This window comes from Trachymyrmex cornetzi, unplaced genomic scaffold (genome assembly GCF_001594075.2).
Source record: "Trachymyrmex cornetzi isolate Tcor2-1 unplaced genomic scaffold, Tcor1.1 scaffold223, whole genome shotgun sequence".
Taxonomy (NCBI): domain Eukaryota; kingdom Metazoa; phylum Arthropoda; class Insecta; order Hymenoptera; family Formicidae; genus Trachymyrmex; species Trachymyrmex cornetzi.
Genome location: NW_017296881.1, coordinates 4,372,672 through 4,397,228, shown reverse-complemented (window position 1 = coordinate 4,397,228; position 24,557 = coordinate 4,372,672). Strand labels below are relative to the sequence as shown.

At 37.9% G+C, this 24,557-nt stretch overlaps 1 protein-coding gene across 2 annotated transcripts in view; it reads left to right on the top strand.

Moving 5' to 3' along the window:
• The window catches only part of LOC108760313 (uncharacterized), a 32,769-nt gene that overhangs the window by 2,842 nt on the left and 5,370 nt on the right, over positions 1-24,557 (top strand). Inside the window, exons 1-6 of one of the 2 annotated variants that reach the window (XM_018506186.1) lie at positions 12,367-12,683; positions 15,281-15,927; positions 18,456-18,689; positions 20,964-21,157; positions 22,767-23,167; positions 24,369-24,446. In XM_018506186.1, coding sequence (XP_018361688.1) covers positions 15,544-15,927; positions 18,456-18,689; positions 20,964-21,157; positions 22,767-23,167; positions 24,369-24,446 — 1,291 coding nt within the window. In that variant the 5' untranslated portion in view covers positions 12,367-12,683; positions 15,281-15,543. Of the gene's footprint in view, positions 1-12,366; positions 12,684-15,280; positions 15,928-18,455; positions 18,690-20,963; positions 21,158-22,766; positions 23,168-24,368; positions 24,447-24,557 lie in introns of those variants that run through there. The other variant, XM_018506187.1, reaches the window with a different exon arrangement.

The window sequence follows — 24,557 nt, the reverse complement described above, 5'->3', positions numbered from 1 at the left end:
TTTTACATTTTGTTGCTTCCATTAATTCGATTGCACACCTGCAATTCCGGTATTTGCGTTGGCCGCTTTTTATATACATAGCGGCTATAATTTATGAGGAGTTTGAGAGAAATTAAAAAATGAATGACAAAAGCGAAGGGGCCCGCGTGAAGCGAGGGAGAGCATCGTGCGGCGAACGCACCTCGAAATAGAAATCAGCGCGATAATCGAGCAGAGGCAGCCTCCCTCGCAGCCGCTATTCGCGGACGCATATCACGATAACCCGACGGACTCGCCGACGGATGGACGGCGGGCCGCGAAAGCGCGCAGCCACGGTTCAGCGCATTACAATACGGGCTGCGCGCGTCTCGTAATGGAATAAATATTTCATTTCGTACGAGCCCCGTCCCGCGCGTTTTTCCTCCGGGGGGGCGCAGTCCGCGCAGTGGCGATGCCCGGCATTGCCAGCTCGCGCGGGGCCGAAGGGCCCCGGTCTCGTCCCGTTCCGTCCCGTTCCGTCCCGTCACGATGGCGGACCTTAACGGCCCATAATTCATCGCCGACGTATAATAAATATCGTTAGCTCGTCGTGAGCGCGCGTAGACACGCGGGCAGCGAGCTCACCCGTGCGGGCCCCCTTTCCTCTCCCCCCCCCCCCCCTCTTTCTTTCTTCCTATCCTCCCCGCCGTCCCCAGGGATTTTATTGTGTATGAAAGGAAGGCCCGTATCACGTCAAACATGCCGTCGAGTCGTCCTACGAATCGATACAGCGAGGACCGTGAAGAGCTGTTCCTCAACTTCTCAAGCGAGCTTGAAAAAATTAAGGATTTTCTCGATTTTTTTGGATTACGTGTAGGATCCATATCTGATCGGAGATTTCCATATCTGAATCGCAAGAAGAGAATATCTATATATATTGTTTAAAAAAGGATAATTCGAAGAGAGACAGAAAGAAAGGGTATAATTTTTTTATGCGTTAAATTTATAATAAGATAAAATTTCTATAGCAATATATATAATTTTTATTGACAATTCTTCTTAATATAATTTGATAAATATAAAGCTTTGTAACAATTAGGAAATGGAGGTCTTAAACTTTTCTAGTTGCATGTTCACATTACAGTCTTAAAAGATACTTTATTTAATATTATAAAATTTTAATTAATGACCAAGAAGCTCTCGACGGTCTGAAAAAAAAAAGAATATACATGTATACTCTTAAAAGAACACGGCTGGTAACTTTAATTACGCGGCTCACCCGACAGTCGTGGGTCTCTGGATCCGCTGGAAAAGCCAAGGACGAGAGTACTTATATCGCTAATAATGCGGATTGGGACAGAGCGTTTAATTACAGACGCCCTTCGTGGTAAATGTAGGCTCGTTTTTTGGTCGGCGGACGGCGTCGGATTTATGGAGCGTCGCGTTATATGCATTTATACGTGATATTTATGGTTATAAGAAGACGGCCCTTTCGTGCGCTCGGTACACGCCTTCCTCTCGTCGACTTCCCCGGATACGGGCTCCGCGGTGAGCTTTCGGCCTTGGCCGGCCTAATAAAAGTTCCTTGAATAATGCGCACTCCCCGTGCATCGACGCCGCACATAAAACGCGGTTAAAACCAATATTGCAATATATCACTGCCTAATTAATATTGAACGATAAGCGAAACGTAAAGTACGTTTAGGTATTTATTGATATTTATTATTTAATATATATGTATCAGAGGAAATTGAAGAATTTATCTATTCGCAGATCTAATACAGATGTTTATATATACAGGGTGTCCCGACCTTTTTTGCTAATCACTTTTGTGTAGATAGAGCGGACTAAACTGTGTCGAAAAGTCCTCTACCATTTTGCAATTTTCGCAATAGTTAACAAGATATTAATTACTAAAAATTGCAAAATATTGGTCTTGAATAATTTTTTACTCAAATACTATCAACTTTACAGAAAAACTACAAGAGACAAAAATTATTTATTTTCTTCTCATAAAGTTTTGAGAATTTTTTCAGAATTTTTTATCAACTTTTTAGTACAGTATTTTCTTATTTTTATCAACATGAGAAAATACGGTATTAAAAAATTTTGAAAAAATTCTCAGAACTTTATGAGAAGAAAATAAATAATTTTTGTCTCTTGCAGTTTTTCTGTAAAGTTGATAGTATTTAAGTAAAAAATTATTCAAGACCAATATTTTGCAATTTTTTTAGTAATTAATTACTATTGCGAAAATTGTAAAATGGTAGAGGACTTTTCGACTCAGTTTAATCCGCTCTATCTACACAAAAGTGATTGACAAAAAAGGTTGGGACACCCTGTATATATATATATATATATATACATCTGCATTTAACCCAAATAATTCCGCAGACGATGGTTGAGATGTAGCTAGAAAATATTAAACTACAGTGCGCACAACCTATACAAATTAAAAAAGACTTGAGGAATTCACAAATTGTTTCAACTTTTTATTTTAAGCCTTTACAAACAACAATAAGAACGTATTAGGTACTAAACTTAGTTTCCGCGGCTCACATTTAGACGCTAATTGTAGGTGTAATTTACTTTGACATCCGAAGCTGGCTACATTTAGAGATTAGACATTTGTCAATAAAATTCAGTGCGAAAAGATTCATTTAAGCGAACAGTGCCATTTTTTGGCACACGAATTGACCGAAAATGCCATTGCGAATTGCTTAAACATCTCTTTTTTCTGCTTGCCAGACAGTTCTCCCGCACCCAATGTATTCACCAGACTTAGCCCCTTCAGACTATTACTTGGTCCGATCGATGCAGCACGACTTGGTGAATACACACTTCAGAAATTACGAGGATGTGCGAAAATGGATCGATGAATGGATTGCTTCAAAAGAACCAATCATTCTATCGTCGCAGAATCCACTTATTGCCACAAAGAGGGGAAAAATGTATAGTTAGCAAAAGCAAATACTTTGATATATTTTTGCTTTTAATATCGAGATAAATAAGTTTTTTAAGCAAAAAAAACCGCGGATACCAAGTTTAGTACCTAATACAAAGAAATGAGTATATTTTACTCAAAACGATGAGAGAAGGATAAAAGAGAGTTTAAATAGATAATAAAAATCGTAATAATAAGACGTAATTTTCAAATTTACTTTATACATCCTTTGATTTATTCACACGTATATTAAATGTTAATTTGTTTCTAAATATACAGGGTGTTCCAGAAATCGTGGTACAATCGCAGGAAAGAGAGAATTTTTCATGTAAAAGTAAGTAAACAATATATAATAAATTTTTTTCATAAATGTAGATCCCTATTTTCAAGAAAATCGAATTTGAATATTCGTTAAGTACGTATGCACTTGACTAACCACAATCTATTTGATTCATTCAATCTAGCTATCATCGCTATTTCTGTTGCGTCTTTAATTCGCTAAATAAGAATTTATCTGCAACGTGAAGAACATAAAAATAATAACGATTCTTTTCAACAATTTTGTAATTGTCACATCCGAGTTTATTTGTTTATGCAAGTTTTGACATCACTTATGGAGGGAAAGTCGTCAGCATTTATGATTATTATTATTATATAATCAGACATTATTATTTAATGTTATATATTTAGACGTTATTATCTTGTAATTTTAAATAATATATTCCGACATTATTATTTATTAATTTTTAATTTGTTTTCTAACATTGAAAATGACTTGATCGGAGTTGAAACGTTTGTTTGTAATCTGATATTATTAAATAGTCTTTTGTATGTATATCTGGTTCGTCACCCAATTTTGTATGTTTTAATTTTGTAATTAATACCTATATTATATATATGTTCCATTTTAAACATTTATATTATACTAAATTTAGACTGATATAAAAATAGCGGTGAGTAGTCAGATTGTGTAAACCAAATAAACTGTGACTAGTCAAGTATGTACTTAACGAATATTCAAACTCAATTTTCTCAAAAAAATTTCTCAGAACTTTATACAAAAAAAATTTATTTTATGTTTTCGACTTACTTTTACATAAGGAATTATCTTTTTCGCGATTGCACCACAATTTCCGAAACACCCTGTATATCTTTTAATATAATCTATATTTTTTTTATTTATTGTTAGGTAGTAATTAATCAATGATATATTGCAATATTAAGCTTTTAGACTGCATTTTCTTGTGTCTTTGCTTATATACGATCTTGAATCTAAAATTGTCCAGCTACGCTGCTTTATTTTTGACGAAAATTACACTTTGATAGTAGTCGTGTATAACGAGCTGCCTTTCGTGTTGAGATATACATCGCAGTCGAGATTAATACGGCAAAATTATAATGATTATTATTATCTTAAAACTCTCCTATAATGTATTGCTCTTTTACAGAAGCGCGCGATTTCTTCGTATTTCTCCCTTGATCTGCGCACTTGACAATATCAATTAATGGCTATATAGCGAAGGAGGTTCAAGATTGAACGGTCCCGGCTTGAATTCTGAACGGTGGTGAATATTTTTCTCCATTTATTACGCGTAATACGCTCACTCGTTTATTTTCCTCCTCCCTGCATGCTAGGTTGATCACATTCGACGAAAAAAATTTCGCTCAAGGGCGACTCGGCCACGAATAACCGTTTCGAAATTTTACGAGATCGTTACGCGGCGTGCAGCTGCATTCTGCGCACCGTAGATGCGTTCCGTTGCGATCTTTCCTCGTCGACGAGCAGGCGGACCGATGGAATTTCAAATGAGGGTGCGGTCGCGCGTACGAAATCGTCTGAATGAATTTTCGTCAGGACGTGTTCGCGTTTGCATGATTGGCGCGCTGGTCCGAGAGGACCGCCCGAGTCGTGGACATCGCAAGGGCATTAAAACCATCACCGAACAGAGAGGCGAAGGCTCGGGGAAAATGAGAGAAAAAGATAGAGAGAAGGCGACGAAGAGGCCCGCCAAATAAGACCACCAAAAAGCACTGAATCCAGCACGACCAACCGTCGCGGTCGATTTGCGGTTACCGCGGATACGCAACAGGAAAAAAGGAGGGCTCTCCTTTTCTCTCTCCTTTCTCTCTCTTTCCCTTTTTTGTTCTCTCTCGTTCATCCCTGACGAGAAAGAGAAGTTTTATAAATGTTTGTTTAACGTTTACATGAATGTTTGCAGGAATTCGTTGAGAATTCGAAAACAGTCAGTAGAGTGTTTATAAAGCGGAAATTGCAACGCTACAATGTTTGGAAGGCATTCTCTGACGAAAATAAGAAGCCTAGTTTCATGAATGTTTGTTTATATGAGCGTTTGCAGGAATTTGTTGAGAATTTAGAAACTGTCAGTAGAGTGTTTGTAAAACGGAAATTGTAACTCTGCAGCGTTTGGAAGATATTTGTATAGAGTATTTTTGAGAGTTTGCACAGCGTTTATTGATACTTGTTTAAAATTTATAGTTTATATGAATTTAGAAACTGTCAGTAGAGTGTTTGTAAAACGGAAATTGTAACTCTGCAGCGTTTGGAAGGTATTTGTATAGAGTATTTTTGAGAGTTTGCACAGCGTTTATTAATACTTGTTTAAAATTTATAGTTTATATTCTAGTTTACCACATCAATCTTCTTGCTTAGAATGTCGATTTTATATTGTCTCTAAACATCTGAGAGAAATGACTTAATTTTCACTCTCATCGCATTGTCTAAGAATAGACGACTTTTAATATATTTTGACACATTTATAAGATATCTATTCTCATTTAATTTAACTACTACTAAATTAAATATATATAATTTATGATTGTGCATCGCACAACTTTAATTCCTATTAATGATTTTTAATGTATATTTCTTATTATATTATATTACCTATTTATTTCTATTCCTTCCTTCTTAGTTTGTATTTCTCTCATTACATTGTATTACTGATTACTTATTACTATTACATTTTTACATTATATTTGTACTTTTTAACGGAAACAATAATTATGTTGTCTATACTTTATATAGGGTAAAAGCAGGAATTATGGAATAGCTTTTTTTAAATTAACATTGCTCCGATATAAATGCATATGAAGTCTTTAAATTTACACAGAACTCTTGAGGAATATGTTAGCTACAACATCCAATAAATGAAAGTCGCCAAAATTTAAGTCCAACGTCAATATTAACAAAAAAATCAAAAGTAAGAAAATGGAGGGTCAAAAAAATGGGATGTAATATGGAATACCGATGAAATTTTGACCATAGTAATAAATAACACAATAAATAAAGTCCAAATTTGTTTATTTATATAAACTGATCAAGAAAAGTAGAAAACTGTTCAATTTTTATTGTGCAATACACAGAAAATATAATAGCATCATTACGAACGTTATTACACATAGACAAATAAAAAATCGCAAATAAGCTGATAAATCGCAAATAAGCTGATATAGAATACATGCTGTAATCTAACCTAATCTAATCTGATCACGAATAAGTTACTGACATGCATGGAATCTATTCCATATTCTCAACCCTCGATGTATTCCACATTACCTGCATGTCGTCATATGACAAATAAAGTCTTTCCGTAGCAATAAACAAGTTTGAAATAGCAATTAATCTGCATAATATTGTTCGTGCATCATTATTAAAAGCGTCTATGCAATATAAGCATTAAAAAAACTTACTTTCACTTTGTGAGAACACTTTTTAGAGAAAGCTACCGAATCTTCTGACGTAACGAAAATGAATAAATGTTCATTGTAGCAAAACGGATGGTCGGACCGAGTTCATTGCTTGTTATTGCATGTTTGGTAACAGTTGTAATAACTTTCAGCGATTGCCGCCAGATTGCAATGCTTTGTTTAAAAAATAAGCCACTATTCCATATTAGTAGCCTATGCCATAATCCCTGATTTAACCCTACTGCACTTTATAAGCATTCTGAAAGTGTTTATAACCCAATGGTGTTGTACAAGCGTTCTTATAAAATTTCAAAGCGTATAAACTCTTAAAGAGTCGTCATTGAACGGTTATCAACATTTTCGAAAGTTCTGTATTTTCGCCAGAAATTCGCTCTTTCTCGCGTCCTCTCAACATTATCTTTCCCTTCCGATCCCGCGAAAGGGTCTTGTACAGTAAGCGAGGGAGAGCGCGTAGACAGTCGGATTTATATTCAAATGAATCGCGATGGAAGCCGCGATTTATCGATGCCCCATCAAACCCCGTAGCGCACGTGCGGGTTGCGCAGGTCAGGGGGAAGGAAAATCAAAGGGTTAAGTTACGAGAGAGGAAGGATGTGCCTTAAGGAGTCAGATCCTTTCCTCGCTCGTTCAACGCTTGTTACTGCTCGGGGGCTACGATCTCGCGGCCGAAGTCGAAGATTGCGCGGTAACATGCAATGACTCTCCTTCTCGGAATCCCGAATTTTTTTTTCTATCTTTATGTTTTATAATTATATACGTTGAATTAACGGCACGTCATCGGGACTTCCTTCAAGACGTTACCGCATTCTTCATCCGCGAGCAGCAAATATTTCTTCAACAATGCGAGCGTCTCGCTGGATCCTCGGGTTCGTCTTAGACGATGATAATGCGACAAAAATCCGTGAGCGAAGTTTTTCGAGAGCGCAATTAACGACCCTGCGGTGTCCTACCCTCGCGCCTTAAGTGTATGCGTGTGTGCGTGCATGCCTTTATTTAGCTTTAGTTGGTCGAAACCGGTTGCCAGCGATTCCACTCCACTCTCTGATTCGGGAGAGCGAGAGCGAGAGAGAGAGAGCGAGCGAGCAAGAGAAAGAAGGAGAGAAAGAAAGAAAGGGCTGGAGGAGGAGAGGAAAGGAGAAAAAGGGGGAGGAATGCCCGTGGTCCACCAGCATACACCGCAACTTTTAGGGTTCCCCTAAGGCGCAGGAAGGAATTTCGCACGGACGAATAAAGCGACGTTGTAAGACGTCCATTTCTTTCAGCCGGAAATCAAAGTAACACCGCGTCTGATTTCCATGATTCTCGCGATTCGATTTGGTTTAAAAATTATCTATTCGTTCATTTCTAACCTGTCGCCCGTATAGTGATGGTAAGCATCACATCAACATGCATGGTAAGAAAGAATTTCTGAGAAACTTAGGTACATACAAAATACAAGTACAATATTTCAACATTTTTATATAATAATAAGACAGAAATTAAAAAATATATGATTGTAAATGTAAGTTTTGTATTATTCCGAGTGAATTTATTTAAGGTATGGATTTTTCTTTCTTCTTCTATTTAGATATTGTATCATCTATAAATAATTTTGTCTATCAACAAATAATTCGAAACTAACAATATGATGAAATAATCCTATATTTGCATTATTTTAAATTACATGCATTTATCGTTCATATTAAATATTATACAAGACTATAACAAAGGAAGGGTTCAGTGCGATTTTCCGCAAAATTCTTACAGGAGGAAGAATTTCGCGCTTCTCTATCAAAATTCGGTCAGGGTCGATCAGATAATTTGCTACCTGCCCGCCACCGGTGACTTAATTACTCTTTTTGCGCCCTGTAATTTTCGTTTCTACCTCTCGCGAACCCGTCCAGAACGAAAGCGTAAGCGTACTACGTGCCTCACGCTAGATCGCGTGGGTAGCTTGCGTCATTAAGGGTAGTAACTTGCGGTACCGGAATGGCTTTGGCTTCGGAGGAGAAAGTGGTCGGGTGTGGCCAGACATTGCCACTCTAGGAGACAATCTTTCTTCTTCTCCCTCTTTCTCTGTCCCTTTCTCTCTTTCAGACAGGTTTATATGTGTGTATATGTGTGAAAGAAGTCGTTTTCCTTTGAAGGACTCCGTGTTTCTCAATTGCTACCAAATTCTAAATTCTCTTTCGTAATAGATAATATAGATATGGAACCACTGAAAAAAAATTTCTAATTGAAAATAAACGAACCAAAAGATTCTGATTATACTAATAAAAAATTCTAGTTGTCCAAATTAGAATTATAATAGATTTAAAATATAGTAAAAGAAAGAAAAATCCATACCTTGAATAAATTCACTCAACTAATATAAAACATACGTTTACAGTCATAAATTTTTAAATCTCTGTCTCATTATTATAAAAAATATTGATGTTATATTTGTGTATGCAATATACAAATTAAATAAATTTCTTAGAAAATACTGATTTATTCATTTTTCAACAAGAATTACAATGCAACCAGACTCTTTTTTCAGTGATACATTTTGCTATTATTTCTATACATTTTACTATTATTTATCTTCGTATTACTGATTCATCGCGGAACGCTCGGTCCTTCGTGATCGAGGAAATTTCTCGTCTTCCTCGCGTTCTTGCGTGCGACACGTGCGAGCGGCGCGCACTAAGATCGCACGTGGGTGCACGCCAGTGCACGCGTCGCACGTCGCACGTCACGCGGACCGACGACGCTCGGAGTTGGTACGCGGCGCATTCGGTAGCACCGTAGCAGTGCCGCCGCCGGATCGAACGGCCGGGGTTCGACGAACTCTTTGTCTCGAAAACCGGACAAACCGTACGTTCGTACATACGTACGTCGGCCACCTCTGACCATGCCGCAATAGCGCCTAACATACCTCGCATTTCTTGCCTCTCCCGTGACAACGTGACGCCGTCGCCGCTGTCGCGTCGCGGCGATCTTCCTTTTCACCAAATCAAACTGAATCGTCTCGTTTCTAAGATTAGATGTGGTTATAGTAATAGAACTCGACTAAATTGAAACTATATTGTACCTATAAGTTCAATATTTATCTGTAACACAGTTATTACTGATGTTGGATCTGTAAGACTCAATTAATTTATATTAATTAAAAGACATTAATTAATTTCAAGTTTTAAAATTGTTGAGAGAGTGCTTTATTCTTGTTGAGATATAGTAAAAGATATAATCGTTATAAATAAAAAATTGATTAGACATATCTAAGTGAATATAAAATTCTAGAGACAAAATGAATTAAATTTTTAATTAAAAATCTTTACTTAGTTTAAAAAATATGTATAATTCATATAGAAAAGAATGAATGTACTTATTATATATAATTGTAAGTATATTTTATTAATACTTAAAGAATATTCCAAATTTGCAAATGTAACATAAAAATTAAATTATTTGACAAGCAGATTTAGAATGGAATGGATTCAATAAATTTACCATCAACTCCGGAAGATAATACTAATTTATTACTCATGTAATTGAATTCAACGTCATGGGAGAGAAAGGTTTCTGTATTCTTACTTCGCACGACAATTTCGTGTCTTCTCGTTTTGGGAAGGAACCGAAATTCCCCAGGACAATTGGTTGTAAAAATAAGCGTTTATTGTTACGAGATTTACTTACGGTATATATTCGCTGTTTTTTTCGCCGTTGTTTTTGCTGTTGCTGGTTCGCTTCGAACGCGAAGTCGGTGAGTACACCATTGCGGTCGGGTCCTCGCTTTTTAACCGCGGGCCCCTTTTTCTCGGGCCGATTTACGGCGCGATACGCGAGAAGGAATTACGCGGCGAATTTTTATGCTCGTTTTATTTTTTTTTTTTCCACGTACACACTTGCGCGCGGACATCCGAAACTGTGTATTCCGCAACAACGTCACGGATCACCGGCAGATTGGCAGGAAACATAAATATCGACCCTTCGAAAGTTTGAAGCCTGAATACGTTTCCCCCTTTTTACAGGAGGGACCCAACCCTTTTTAAACAGAATGGCGATTGCAATTTTGTGCATTTTTTGCAGAAACAGAAGGCTGTCATACCAGAAGACTAGTAATTCTACGTCGTTTTAAAGGATCACATTTTTAAATTAAGCTTTAGAGTCGTCGATTTGTCTATTCGTCTATTGGATCCACTGAATTATAAATCTCTTTATCAAAAATGTCAGACAATTCGATTTCCTTTGTTACGTCTGTTAATTTAAATTATTACTTATTAAAGTATACTTGGTATTCATTTCTTTCTTATATGAGTTATGCTATTTTAGTTTCTTGAAATTAATCAGTGACTTTTAATTAACATAAATTAAATGGGTCTTACAGGGCATCAGTAACTGTGTTATGATTTTGGTGTCAACTCCGGAGGGTTAATTTATAACTTAATTGGTTAGAGAGATTTAAAACAGCTGCTGTTCAACAATAAATTGAATAATAAATTAGCTGGTATTACACTGTATTTCTTGAAATATCTATTTGAAAGGAAGGATAAATCTCGTTGAAAGATAGTTTCGATGACTGCAATCCTATATGAAATGAATTCCATGAAAAGCTTCTGATTAGCGAACATCCGTCCTCGGACGTGACCCTGTGCCATCCTTTGAGATTTCAGACGATTCGTTCGTTGAATATTCCCTCCCAATCCCTCTTCCCTCAGTCTCGTCTCTATACCTTCTCGCCTTTCGTTCGAACCTCGGCGAACCTCAGGCCATTGTTAAAACTTTTTCGAGGTTATTACACGTGAGATATGTAAATGCGTCGCCGGTCGGGGTCGGTCCTCGACGTCGAAGGACCAGCTCCACCAGGTCGTTTCCACTCACTCTTTCGGACTCTTCCTCGCTCTCTCTCCTGGTTCCTTTGCTCTGCTCAGCAGGGGCGGATCGGACTGTAGCATAGCAGATAATTCGCAATCTTGTGCAATTCCGTACATGGTTAGCTCTCATTACAGTCAGGCATGAGAATTCGAATCCTTCGTTTGAAAACCTTTAAACGATTTTAATCACATAAAAATTCGAATAACTTGAAATAATTTCGAAAAAACTTTAAATGGTCTCAAAAGTTTCGAATGTCTTGAATTTCTCGAAAATCTTGAACGTTTAAAAAAATCTTCCCTTGAAAATGTTTAAATATATCTGAATCGGTCGAAATTCTTAAGAATTGTCTATGCGATATAAAATTAGTTATTTAACATTAAATTAATATAAACAGTCTTTGAGTTCATTTAATAGTCGAAATAATTTACAAGTATTATCATCTATTCAAAATAATCTTTGGTGCCTGTAATTCCTGTCTCCTCCTTGAATTTATTTACAAATTCAATGAAATTAACACGTTTCTCAGAAAAGTATCCATCTACAAATTTATATCGTTTCTGAACAACCCAACAAAAGTTTCATAGGGGGATTCAAAACATCCGATAGCCAATCATCAACCACTCATTCACCGCTGTCGTATAAATATCCTTGGACAAGAATACAACTGATATTGTGTTCCATACGCGTGTAACGATACCTTCTTCCTACGCCTGGATTGATATTATTTAATCGCACACGGTGCGTCGTCCGAGATGGAATTTCTTTTCAGTATCCGCTCCTGCTCCTCACCATCGCCACCACCGCCGCCTCTGCATCGTCATCACCATCTCCCCGACTTCTCTGTAACGGATAGGCCTCACCTCCAGAACGGAACTGACTCCAGTTTGCTTTCGGTTTGGCCATCGCGAATGCCAGCGCGTCGAGCTCAGTAACAGCGTGGCATTCACGACGTGCGCTTCGCTGATCGCCGATCACGCGATCGTCGTCCTCGCCATTCCGGATAAAGTTCCCGGTGAACCAAAAGCGATCGCCTGGTCCGCACCGTTCTAGTCTAATCTTAGAGCAAAAAAGATCGAAAGGATACACGCACGCGAAGGACGAGGCTCCTGTGACGAGTGGATCGAATCGGGATATCGCATGTGACCGGATTGGAAGGAATGAGTCCAAATAATTCGACGGATCCACGACGGAAAAGCTCGATGTTTAAAAAGAGCCTGTAAGAGTCCTCTCTCTTAATCCATACAGCATAGAAGTTTACCGCAACAATTTGAACGTTATTACAATTTTGCTAGAACATTATGCAGGGTTGCTGAAATAATATCTGTGCTGTATGGGAAAGAATTCTTTCCTCAAACGAAACAATTCAATTGTTCCATTATTAAATAATTAGCTTAACGTATGCGAATTTTAGTAGATGTATGCACATTATTACATCTCCAAACAAATTGTTATTACGTGCTTTTCTGTTTCAATCAACGGTACTCGTACTTATAAACGGATCATGCTGTGATCCTTAAGAGTAGTGCTGATTATAGTGCGATTAACTATAATTGATTTTACCGCAGATCTTAATTGCCATGATCGAAACTTCACCCTAAAAAAATGTGAATGTGCATTTAACACTATGCGGTATTTAGGTATATAATTCTCATCGTGTTGATATTAATATTAACATAAATACGGTGTGGATTTCAAACTACCATGAGTTTTAAATCCACCCCATGTTTATGTTGACATAAACACTAACACGGTGAGAATTATATAGACATCGCATGCCGTTAAATCCACACCCATATTTTTTAGAGTACATATTAATCGAAAATCGAGATCGATAATGAGAAAGACCGGATTAAACCGATCGCACGAACGGACCATTCTTCTTCCGTTTTGGCGCGAAGCTGAGCCTGGCGCTCTTTACTCGATTCTCGTCGGGTGTTTCACTGCGTCCGTGCTTCACTCTACTTACCAAGGCTGACCCTGTTCGTAATAATTAATGGCGTTAGACCGGGCGAGTGCGTGGCGGCGGTTTACTCATGCCTGGACCCGACGATAAATACGTACGGACCGGGTATCCGTTTGCGTCCGCGGGTAATGCCATAGCTCGCCTGCTCCTCCGGTTATTAAACAATTTCCGCGCAATTGAACACGCTCGTAATTAACGACGTTGTAATTAACGGCGTTAGCGCATGCAGATCGCTGGTGAAGTTATGTACCTATATGGCGCTGGACGCGAGGCGCGGTCTAATTGATCATTAACACCGGGGGATCCATCGATCTCTCTGCTCTTCTTCGCTTTCAGTCCCGATTTCGTCGGATATTACGTTATTGTAAACAGCGAGGTCTTTAAAAACCCGGAACATCACTCACGGATCGGTTCAAGTCTCATCAGATCGTAATACGTCCGAGAAAAGTTGATACACGTCTCTGATAGCCTCGATGTGCACTGGGATGATATGATTGAAAATATTCGAAAGGCTCGAGCGTGTTTAGCCACACGAGCGAATTTGACACGCGAATGTAACGGAAGGGAGATCATAAATCATTAATGTGATCCGACATTCCTTCGTTAATGAGATCTCCTTCTTTATGAGATGAAGCCGGAGTCGGTTTTCCCAAATGTTGAACATCAAGAGCAGCTAATTAATAAGCTTTACGGTTATATAGCGGCTTGTTTTTCAATTAGCTTTAAATGGATTCTATATAATTGATCCATTACTGAGACAAATAAGTTTCCGAATGCTTGGAAACTAGGTCAAGAAATAACAAAAGGATGTACAAAGTAAGAAAATATATCTCGAAAACTACATGGTTTATCTTTCAATGCGTTATGTACCGCGGGAATCAACAATAACCCACGCTAATTTCCTAACTTTTCATTCGTTTGATATATCGACTATAAAAGGAAACATAATTATGAAGTAATATTTGATATTATACGTAATTTTGAAGCAATATTGGTACATTAAGACTTCTTTGTAATAATAATAATTATTGTAACCATTATAAAAAATGCATGTTATTTAGATAATCAGCAAACAAAAATACTGGTAATCCACACGACAGTAGTATGTAGTCAAATCATTTAAAATTGATCCATCATGGAACGTTAACAAATTATCTCTATTAAGAGAAAAATTATGTAGTATTTTGCTTACTGCCTATATCTTATCATTTTTGCAAAAAATCCTAGGAAACCTTATTTAAACAACGTTGCAATTTAATAAAAACTCTATCTATATTTACAGAAATTTGTTAATAAAAAATGCTCGCGTGGGGATCAATTTGATACTAAATTTAAATTTATTTATGTTTTATACCTAAATTTTTTAATTTTTATTTATAAGCTATTTATAAATTAGTACATTTATGTTTTAAACATGAAATAATTGTCGAGCGCGTTAGAAATTAAAAGAAAATCTATATCTTTTAAATCTTTTTGTAGTAATATTATATTTTCATTCGTACGTCCAAATGAGTTCGATCCCCACGCAAGTATATATTAGGTGTTAAACTTAATTCCTGCCGTGTTTCGTCTCCAAAATTGATTTGTTTCGGAGGGAAATACCTTAATCAAAGTATCATTAATAAAGTATTATTAATTAGTAATAAAGTAGAAAATGGAGGAAATTACTTCGATTAAGGTATTCATTCACCTTCCCTTCGAAACAAATCAATTTTGGAGACGAAAAACGGCAGGAACAGTTTAACACCTAATACTTACGGGTTAAGAACTCGATTGTGTAGGAACAGGGCGAAGGGACCGATCAACGTGCATGGGCAAAGTGTCGTTTAATCACGAGTGTGGTTTTACAGGCGCAGCCGGTGAACCCTAACCGAGACCACGAGCACGGGTGCGTGACTGCAAGAATGCGCGCACGCAGGAGACGGTGCACGATGTCCCGGTGACGACGGCGGTCACGATTGTGATCACGAGCACGACCACTCACGTATACGCACGTGAGCTCGCGCGTACGTATTCACGCACGTGTACTCACGCGAGGGGGGAAAGAGAGAAAAAGAGAAAGAGTGAGGGAAAAAAAAGAGAAAGAGAGCCATAAACAGCCGCCGATGCCGCAATGAGGCTAGGCCCGATTATCCTGTCGTGGGCCACGGCCATGGCCGGCTGGTTGGGTCCATCGAGCGGAATCACGGCGACGGCGATGATGACGTCACGGGCCCCACGCTCTCGGGATTACGAACTTTCGACGGAGTTTTTCCTGGTGCCGTCCGAGATCGGGCACGGGCTGGCGAGCGTGGCGAGCGTCATCAGCGTGCCGGCACCGAACCGGACGATCACCGTCTTCAGGACGCCGCCGGGCGTCAGGAAGAGCCAGGAGGTGGAGATGCGGCCGACTCCGAAGTCCCTGTTGAAGCAACGGCCCTGGGCGCTGCCACTCGCCGCGCTCAGCGCCGCGGCGATGCTCCTCATGGCCGGTTTCGAGGTCTTCGTATTGTTCAAGGTAGCTCCGGCGTTATTTAATAATTAATGTATATACATATTATCTCTTTGTTCGCTCGTTATATGCTTTTATGAACTCCAGCTTCTCGCTGGAGGGAAAGTGGATTACATCCCAGAACGGACAATGAATAATGAGCTTTTGTCTTTACTTTTCTCTCTGCAGTGAATATTTCCTGAAATATTTTATGACGGGTTATATGAGTATATGGAGATTTCACGCGCCAGAATGATCTTTTAATACTATGTATCTTCGTAGTCTGTTTTGCAAATTATACATCTCTTGATTTATTAATCGTTTGAAAATCTGATGTTAATCTTTCTTTACTTGTTTTTTGAGCCATTAAATGATGTCTGCTTTAAACACGCAAATCTATTTTTCGAAACATTCCGCTCATTTAGTTCAGTTTATACTCAATACGCTCACCCCACATAATTATGCTACCTGTCTATCGCATGTCTACTTGCTATATATTTTTTATAATCATTATGGAAATTTATTCTCAGTTTTATTCTAGAGAGCGTAATATTGACACCCGTTCACTCTCTCGATGTCTTCATTTTATTTTTCCAAGTCGATCGTATGAAAAAAATGTGCGTATCGGAGTAGTATTGAGGAGGAAACTGGTGAAATGGAATGTGTTAATATCTGCATGACTTGTCACTAGACGATCGCGCGACTGCGAGATTAATAGAGCTCGGAAAGGAACTATCGCGCGTCGGCCTCTCCCCGCCGACCCACTATTAATCGTTTTCGTTTCGACAAGCTCCAGTAACCGGCACCGAGGGAATTTCGCCGAGACCTAGGCCCAGTTTACGCTCACGTTAGATCGGCTTCAGTTTTCTCTCGGTCGCACCCTCCGACACGCTTCATTGAGCACTCTCGGAGAGAGACCAAGTCAACCATTGCTGTCGGATTAATTGGTATCGGAAATTCGGGATTTCGATTTAAGAGAAAGTAAATCGAGAACGAATGAAGGATAAAAATCAAGTTTCATTAATATGGTGTATGTACAGCAATTTATGAAGTTTATTAGAAATTTTGAAAGTCTCGAAAAAATTCACTCAAAAGTTTAGCGTTTTATTTACAAGTTATATTCCTAGATAGCACGTTCGTTTAAAATTGGAACATAAAACATCTTATGTCTCAATTCTGGACGTGCTGTCTGGGTTATTCTTTTCTCTCCCTGATGAAAATAAAAATCGGAGCATAGATCGGATATAGTGGGAGAGTAACAGAAGCGTAAACAAAACTTCTAGAAGGCGAAAATTAGAACGTGAAAGAAGTATTTATGCTTCTTTTACATTTTGATGTTTCAATTTTCGCATCTTAAAAGATTCGTTCTGTTACTCTCCCATTACATTCGACTTACGCTCCGATTTTTATTTTCACCAGGGATCTTTCTTTGTCTCTTTCTCTATAATTATAAATATTTATTTAAAAATATAATGATTCTCAATTCTTCAGTGTTCATTTATTATGTATAAAAAAATATGAAATTTCAGTAATACAGGGTAGTAAAAAGTATGAAAAATAACCTATTAATTTGTAAATAAAAAGTAAGTTAGCGAGAAGAAGAATATCGATTATTTTAAATAGAGAAATTAATATCCATCTTATATGTGAGTTTCAAGTTTAATCCATGCATAATTATAACGCGTAAACGGTTACGGTCCAATCCACGCGATTCGCATTTTGCGTCTCGATCCTCTTTACAGAATTAATAGCGTGAGAGCGATTTAGAGATCGGTACTTCTAGGGCTCTTGAAAATGCACTCTTGTATCTTGCAGAGTAATATGCGTCAAAACACCCGAGCGTATCCAACTCGATGAAAGTGCATTTTGTACTTTAAATGTAAATGTACAGTACAATAAAGGTGCAACTTCAGCAGCTATAAGCTATAAGTTCGAAAATCAATTAATTAGAACGCGTTAATATCAACATATCGATATTATAATGCTACAGTTGCAACGAACAAAGCTATCGAGATAGCAAAATGAGAAATGTTAATGTCTTATTTAAATATCTCGGTTTATATATCTTGGTTTCAGTACTAATAAGATCAGTTTAACATCTAACTTTGACTACAATTGGCACTTTTCGTATTTAGTTAAAAGTTTTTGAAATCTTTTTTCGTTTTTTAAGATTTAAATTAAAAAAATTTATTTTTTTAATATTTTTTTTTGACGCTTTACATAATTAACGACTTTATAAGCATTTGTCTTGACAATCGGTTCGTATAGATTGCTTTAGATTGAGCAAACCATGAATTAGAAAAATTTTTCAAATATAAAAAAAGATGTCTGATGTATATATTCGAATAGCTAAATTAATGACTGTATACAGCACAATCAATGAGGTGCAGTCAATGAGATTTTCTTCGCATGTGTCACTGATATCATTTTGAAATCTTATTCAAAGAATTGGCATAATAAACACAAAAAGTTATAGTTATAACGACCATTTGTTTAAATTACAAAATAATTATTTTTATCACTCTGAAAGAATATTTTTAACGGCACTGTTCTAGGCTAGAACAACGGCACCGAACAGACGACACTTGTTCCTGGGCCAGGCATTGCTTCTGGGCCTCTTCCTTTTGGCGGGTCTTTCAGCTGCGGCCTCTCTCAGCCAAAATCCGCTGTCCTGTGCCGCTTTCCGGTTGGTGGGACTCCCCGCCGCCCTTGTGTTCGCCGCTCTGCTGGTCAAATGCGTTTTCCTGCTTTCGTTGAATAGCGGCGTGTACTTGCCAGCGCCCTATCAGGTGAGCAATCACATACAGAGTATTCCTGATTTATCGATTAATTTAGCGTTCGTTTTTGCATTTTACAAATTCAGAAAATACTACTTTTCCGAGCAGCACAAAAGTCAACAAAAAATTAAAACAATTTTATTTTGATTAATAAGATTTTATTCGGACCGACAAGAATTAAACACTAAGTATACGAATATTCAAGCCTATGACGGTCAAAGCTAGATCTTTTTTTGCCTAAACAATTCCCAGTGAATTATCTATATCCTATATATATATACATGCATATATATCATATTTTTGTAATTATTCAAACTGTGCGCCGAAAATTTTTCGGACTCTATCTAACGCAATTAAACTACTGTAATAATATCACAAGTTAAATTAAATTGACAATGTGCTGACAAAAACCTTAAATAAATTTATTGCGAAAAATATTACCTTTCGTACCTTTATAACGCAATTTGAATAACTACAAAAATATGATATATATACATGTACATATATAAGATATAGATAATTCACTGGGAATTGTGTTTAGGCAAAAAAAAATCTAGCTTTGACCGTTGTAGGCTAGAATATTCTTATACTTAGTGTTTATTTTGATTCTCAACGTCATTAAACAGTCAAATTTTGTAATAAATCATCATTTTTTTACTACAAAAATATGATATATATGCATGTACATATATAAGATATAGATAATTCACTGGGAATTGTGTTTAGGCAAAAAAATCTAGCTTTGACCGTTATAGGCTTGAATATTCTTATACTTAGTGTTTATTTTGATTCTCAACGTCAATGGACAGTCAAATTTTGTAATAATAAATCATCATTTTTGGACTTTCATGACGTTAAAATAAAATCATTTTGACTTTCTCTTAACTTGACGTGTTCCTTGGATTCTAATAAAGCCCGATGATACCTTGGCTTTATTTCTCATGTCAATAATTATTTTGATAGAACATAATTTGAAGCTTATTAAAATAATCAGTATGGAGAATCGAAAGTTAAAAAGATATCGAGGAATTTAAATCGGTCAAAGAAGTGGCGAAATCATTTCGGAACTCGCGAAGTGACGCGAAGAGAAGACACGTATATCGATAAAACATGTCACGCGCGACTATAATCAAAGTAGGCGAGATGCACAAAAATATAATAAATTACAATGTCATTTTATTGGTCTCCTACGAAAGGAGAAACTCCGCGCGAACGATTTCCGCCGTATCCGCAACGATCCGGATGTTCATCTCGCATAGCCATTAGTATGTCGTAAACGGGTCCCGGATTCTACCATCACCCTTCTCCCATCGCCTTCCCTTTTTCATAGCGTTGCGTCATCGTACCGTACGCGCGACGATTAATTACGGACGCGCGCGCGCGAAAAAGCACGGAGGCAATTATCGCGACGGTGTGTTGGTGCGTACGCTGAATGACAGGCGTGGCAGGACGTGCGCTTCTCGCCCTGCGGAGGCCTCCTCCCCATAGGATAAACATCCATTTTTCATGTTCGACGTGCTCCCGCCTACCCCGGCGCCTCGCTCGGTGCACCTAGAGATCCTCGAGTAACAGATTGCTGGACACGATACGTTTGGTCCGCCATATTTTTCAGGACCTGCTTAAGACAGAATAAGATAGATTATGCATAAGATGGAATAGATAAAGATATCCACGCATCTATCTCATTTTATCTTTAGCGTCCTGAAAAATATGACGGACTAATTAGAAGTTGTCTAAATTGTGTTCGATCTTTTTACTTGAGAATTTCTAGGATTGCTTTTATGAGGAAAACTCTTTTAAAAACGTGCACAAGAACGAAATCAGGACGGTATGTCCGCGCTGGCATGATGCGTTACTCGGTGAAATGTAATTGCATTCGCGTAATTAAGAACGTTGCCGTTGAAATGTTTGATTAGAGGAAAGTGATAACTGGACGTTACGCGCGAGTGACATTAATAGGATTTTAACGACGCAATTATAGCTGTTGTATAATTTTGTCGTATCTTTAAGAGGGAGAGTATATAAGAGTGCAGATTAAATTTGAAAGACTGAAGAAACTTGTAAATGTTTCATGCATATCTCTCGAGTAGACTATTCTATTTCTAATATGTCACGAGCGTTTGACGTCACGAGTTAAAAGAATGCACGCCGGCGGTGCCGATGTCACCGCAGGCCGTTCACCTTTAATTAAAGGCGATCGACCAGGGGTAGACGGCCGCGTGAATCTTATAGAGGGGAAGTGTAATCGTGCGAGGGCCTTTCTTGTCTCGGTTCTCGATGCTGCAGGCGCTGGTGCTGGTGTTCGCGGTGTTGGTGCAGGTGGTCATTGTCGGGCAATGGTTTTACGGCGAACCACCTGCGGTGATCCAGGTGCAGCAGCAGCAACAGCAGCAGCAGCAGCAACAAGCGACGGGCCAAAGCTCACCGGCGTCCACCACCTCCTGCAGGACTCCGCTTGGACAGATAGTGGCTTCCCTCGGGTAAACTTTTGCTGATATAAAACTCTCTTCCTTCTCTCCAATCCCCGAGAAGGAAAGCGTCGAATCATCAAGTCGATCATGTTCATCTATTATCCTCGCGAAGCCAAGATAAAGCGTGTTAATTCACATTATTTCACCTTCCGAAGCCGACACTAAAATCTGTAACAATTACTGCTTTAGTGCTTTAGAAAAAAATGTTTTGTTCTAGGAATGAAAATTTTGCTGTAATACAAAAATCTGATTAAAATGTATTGTACAAAACTATAATTTTATGCAAACTAAATTATTCAGTTGGTATAAATAAATATTTTTGTTATTTATAAAGCAGAAAAGTGCGTTTTATGGAAACAACTAAATTTTTTGTTATATAAACAAAATTATTGTTGTTCAATAATTTGATTGTTGTTAAAAATTGTTTTAATTAAACAGTTTTGTTGAAAGCACTAAATTTTTGTTCTAGTATGATACTGAATGGTGAGTCTGTAAAACCTACTTAATTTATGTTAATTAAAAATTAAAAGGCACTAATTAATTTTAAGGAACCAAAATAATATAACTCGTACAAAAAAGAATGAAATAATGAATACTATAAGTATATAAAGTAGGGATAAACCTGTAGAAACCCTAGTACAATCAGATAGGAAATATTTCTTATATAAAAATAAGTCGAAAGTGTAGAATAAACATTTATCGTTCGAGACTCTGTTTCTGAGAAAATCAAGTTTGAAAAATCGCGTCGAGTGCACGTGCACTTAATGAAGATACGGTTTGTGGAAAGGTACTGTGAAGTCAGAGTCCATGAATCCGTAATTCAACGAGCACGTTTGCTTACGGCAGTAAGAATATTTTTAGCAATTTCTCTCTTAATGATAATGATAAATATAAATAAAATATAACTATTTGTCACATTTTCTTTAATCCTGCCACTCGGTGAAGTCATGTGGATGTTACGTAAACATGATAACGTTTACAATGTAAGCCCCACCCTGTATTTTAATAAGAATAATCCAAATATGCGGATGTAACATAAAAAATTAAATTGTTTGATATTTTTAAGAGATTGATAATTGAGTAGGTCTAATTAGACTCACATCATTCCGAAGGATTATTTTTTCCGCTATTATTCTGTAATTTTTTAATCTTTAATACGTACCACGTGGATAACTGAAGGTTGATCTTTTCATTCAGGTTGTTTGATATTTTGACAACAAAAAGGAACTTTTAAAGTAAAATAATTTGAAATTATAAAAAGTAATAAAATTATAGAAATTATAAAATAATTTTTAATATGATACTTATATATGATTATGTGATATTTGATGCAGTATTGGTACATTAGACCTTTTTTATAATAATAATTTTTATAATTTTTTAAATCGAATATAATAAATAAAAATAAAAACATGAGTTACCACGCGGCACGATGTCAAGTCACACTTAAAAATTGGCCCGGCACGGAACATATTAATGTCTTTCATACTTTGATCAAATTTTTCAAATTAATTATTATTGTCAAGATGCACACACAACTCAGCGCGATAATTTTCGTAACTACTTTCGCTACAGGTGAACGAAACTCATCTTTCCTATAATCTTCTTCACGTTCCAGGTATCCCGGAGCACTATTAGTAGCAGTGGCATGTTTAGCGATCCGTGCGCGAGGCGTCCGGGATAATAATCGGGAAGCGGCCTTCATCGGCCTGGCGGTCGGCCTCTCGCTGCCGATCTGGATCTCCAGCGGGATCGGTACGCTCGCGACCGGCAGCGAGGGTGATCGAGAGGCCTGGCTGGCCTATGGTCTGCTCGCCACGTCGCTCTTCGTCTTCCTCACGATGTTTCTACCGAAGGGACGCCAACTGGCTGCCCTAGGTCGCGAAGGGCCCACCGCAGTCATTCGCGATCACGACGATGCCCTCAGTTCCCTCCCCGGTAGTGGCTATTCGCCCTCCTTCTTCCACTTCAAGCCCGCGGAGGCATCCCTGAAGAGGAAAATGCATTACCATAGTGCCGGTACGTCGCCCTTTCAAATAAACCCGGCTTTTTTTATTCCTGCATTAGACTGCACTAAAACTCTTCCTCGCCAAATGTCAAACGTATTACTTCCCAAGTAGAACACAAACAAAAGTCATCATAAGGATATTCCATCGTGACTTTTGTCTCTTACGAATTCATTTTTAAGTGACAAATGACGTCATAATATCTACCATTATGACTTAATTATGATTGTGTTCTACCTGAGCTGTTTCATTTTAAATTCCAAAAGTTTGTTCTTATAGGTGTAGAAAACAAACTTACGGACAACGAGATTAAAGTCGTTTACAATAATGAACAGGAGATGTGCAACAATATTATTGCGACGATCTCTCTCTCTCTCTCTCTCTCTCTCTCTCTCTCTCTCTCTCTCTCTTTGCTCATCCGAATATTCAAGTTTCACGATTACACTTCTCGGAGTTGCAGCGCGCAACGTGTTCCGATTCGTTTGCTCGATACCCGCAAGATAGATCTTCAGGTCATCGCGCGGTAGCCGCTAAGAGTGCGGACAACGTAATCGCGCGCCAAATAACGGAAATGCGGTCACGACCGGCGGAATCGGCGGCGCGTGAAACGTGAATAATTGGATAAACGAGAAAGTAAATAAACGGAACGCGTATTTTCAACGTTTAAAAAAATAGAGCAGCAATTCTCGCGATCGATGACGCGAAAACTTTCGCGATCGCGATAATTGCGCGCGAATTAGGAGAATGCATTGCGTGCAAATGTATGATGCGTGCCACTACCTACTTAAGAATCAGCCCTGGTAGTATAACTCATTGGTTAAACATTGGTTATATTGACATGGTCAATGTTGTCCAATATAAAACCAATATTAATTAAATTCGGTGTTAATATAAAACGCAAAACGTTTATTTTACAAGATCGAGTGAATATTGCAGGTCAATTTATAGTCATTAATATTACGCCAATAATTTGTGCTGCTAGGAAAGTTGCAAATAGATATGTAATCGAAAATCTGATGTCCTTTAAACCGTAATGTCAAGCAAGAGGTAGAAATAGTCAGCTTAAATCAAACGTGATTAACTGGCAATTGGCTATGACGGTTGTCTCTATAGAGTAGATGGTAATGCCATCGCGTAATTCGCGTAATCATTTCCTCTCTTATCTCTCCTCCCTCCTCCCGAGATTATCATAACGTGGAAACTTCTAATTATAGATCGAGTCGCACTGGTCTCGTCCGGGATACCCGGATGCAGCGCCTGCAGGCACGGAGGAAGTCCCATATACTCAGACGGTAAGCCGTCATTATTTATTTTCAGAATCGGTCGACCGATTATTATTACGTGCCGTATGCAAAACTACCCTATTGCGCATCGTAACGTATCCCGCAAAGACCCCGTTGTAA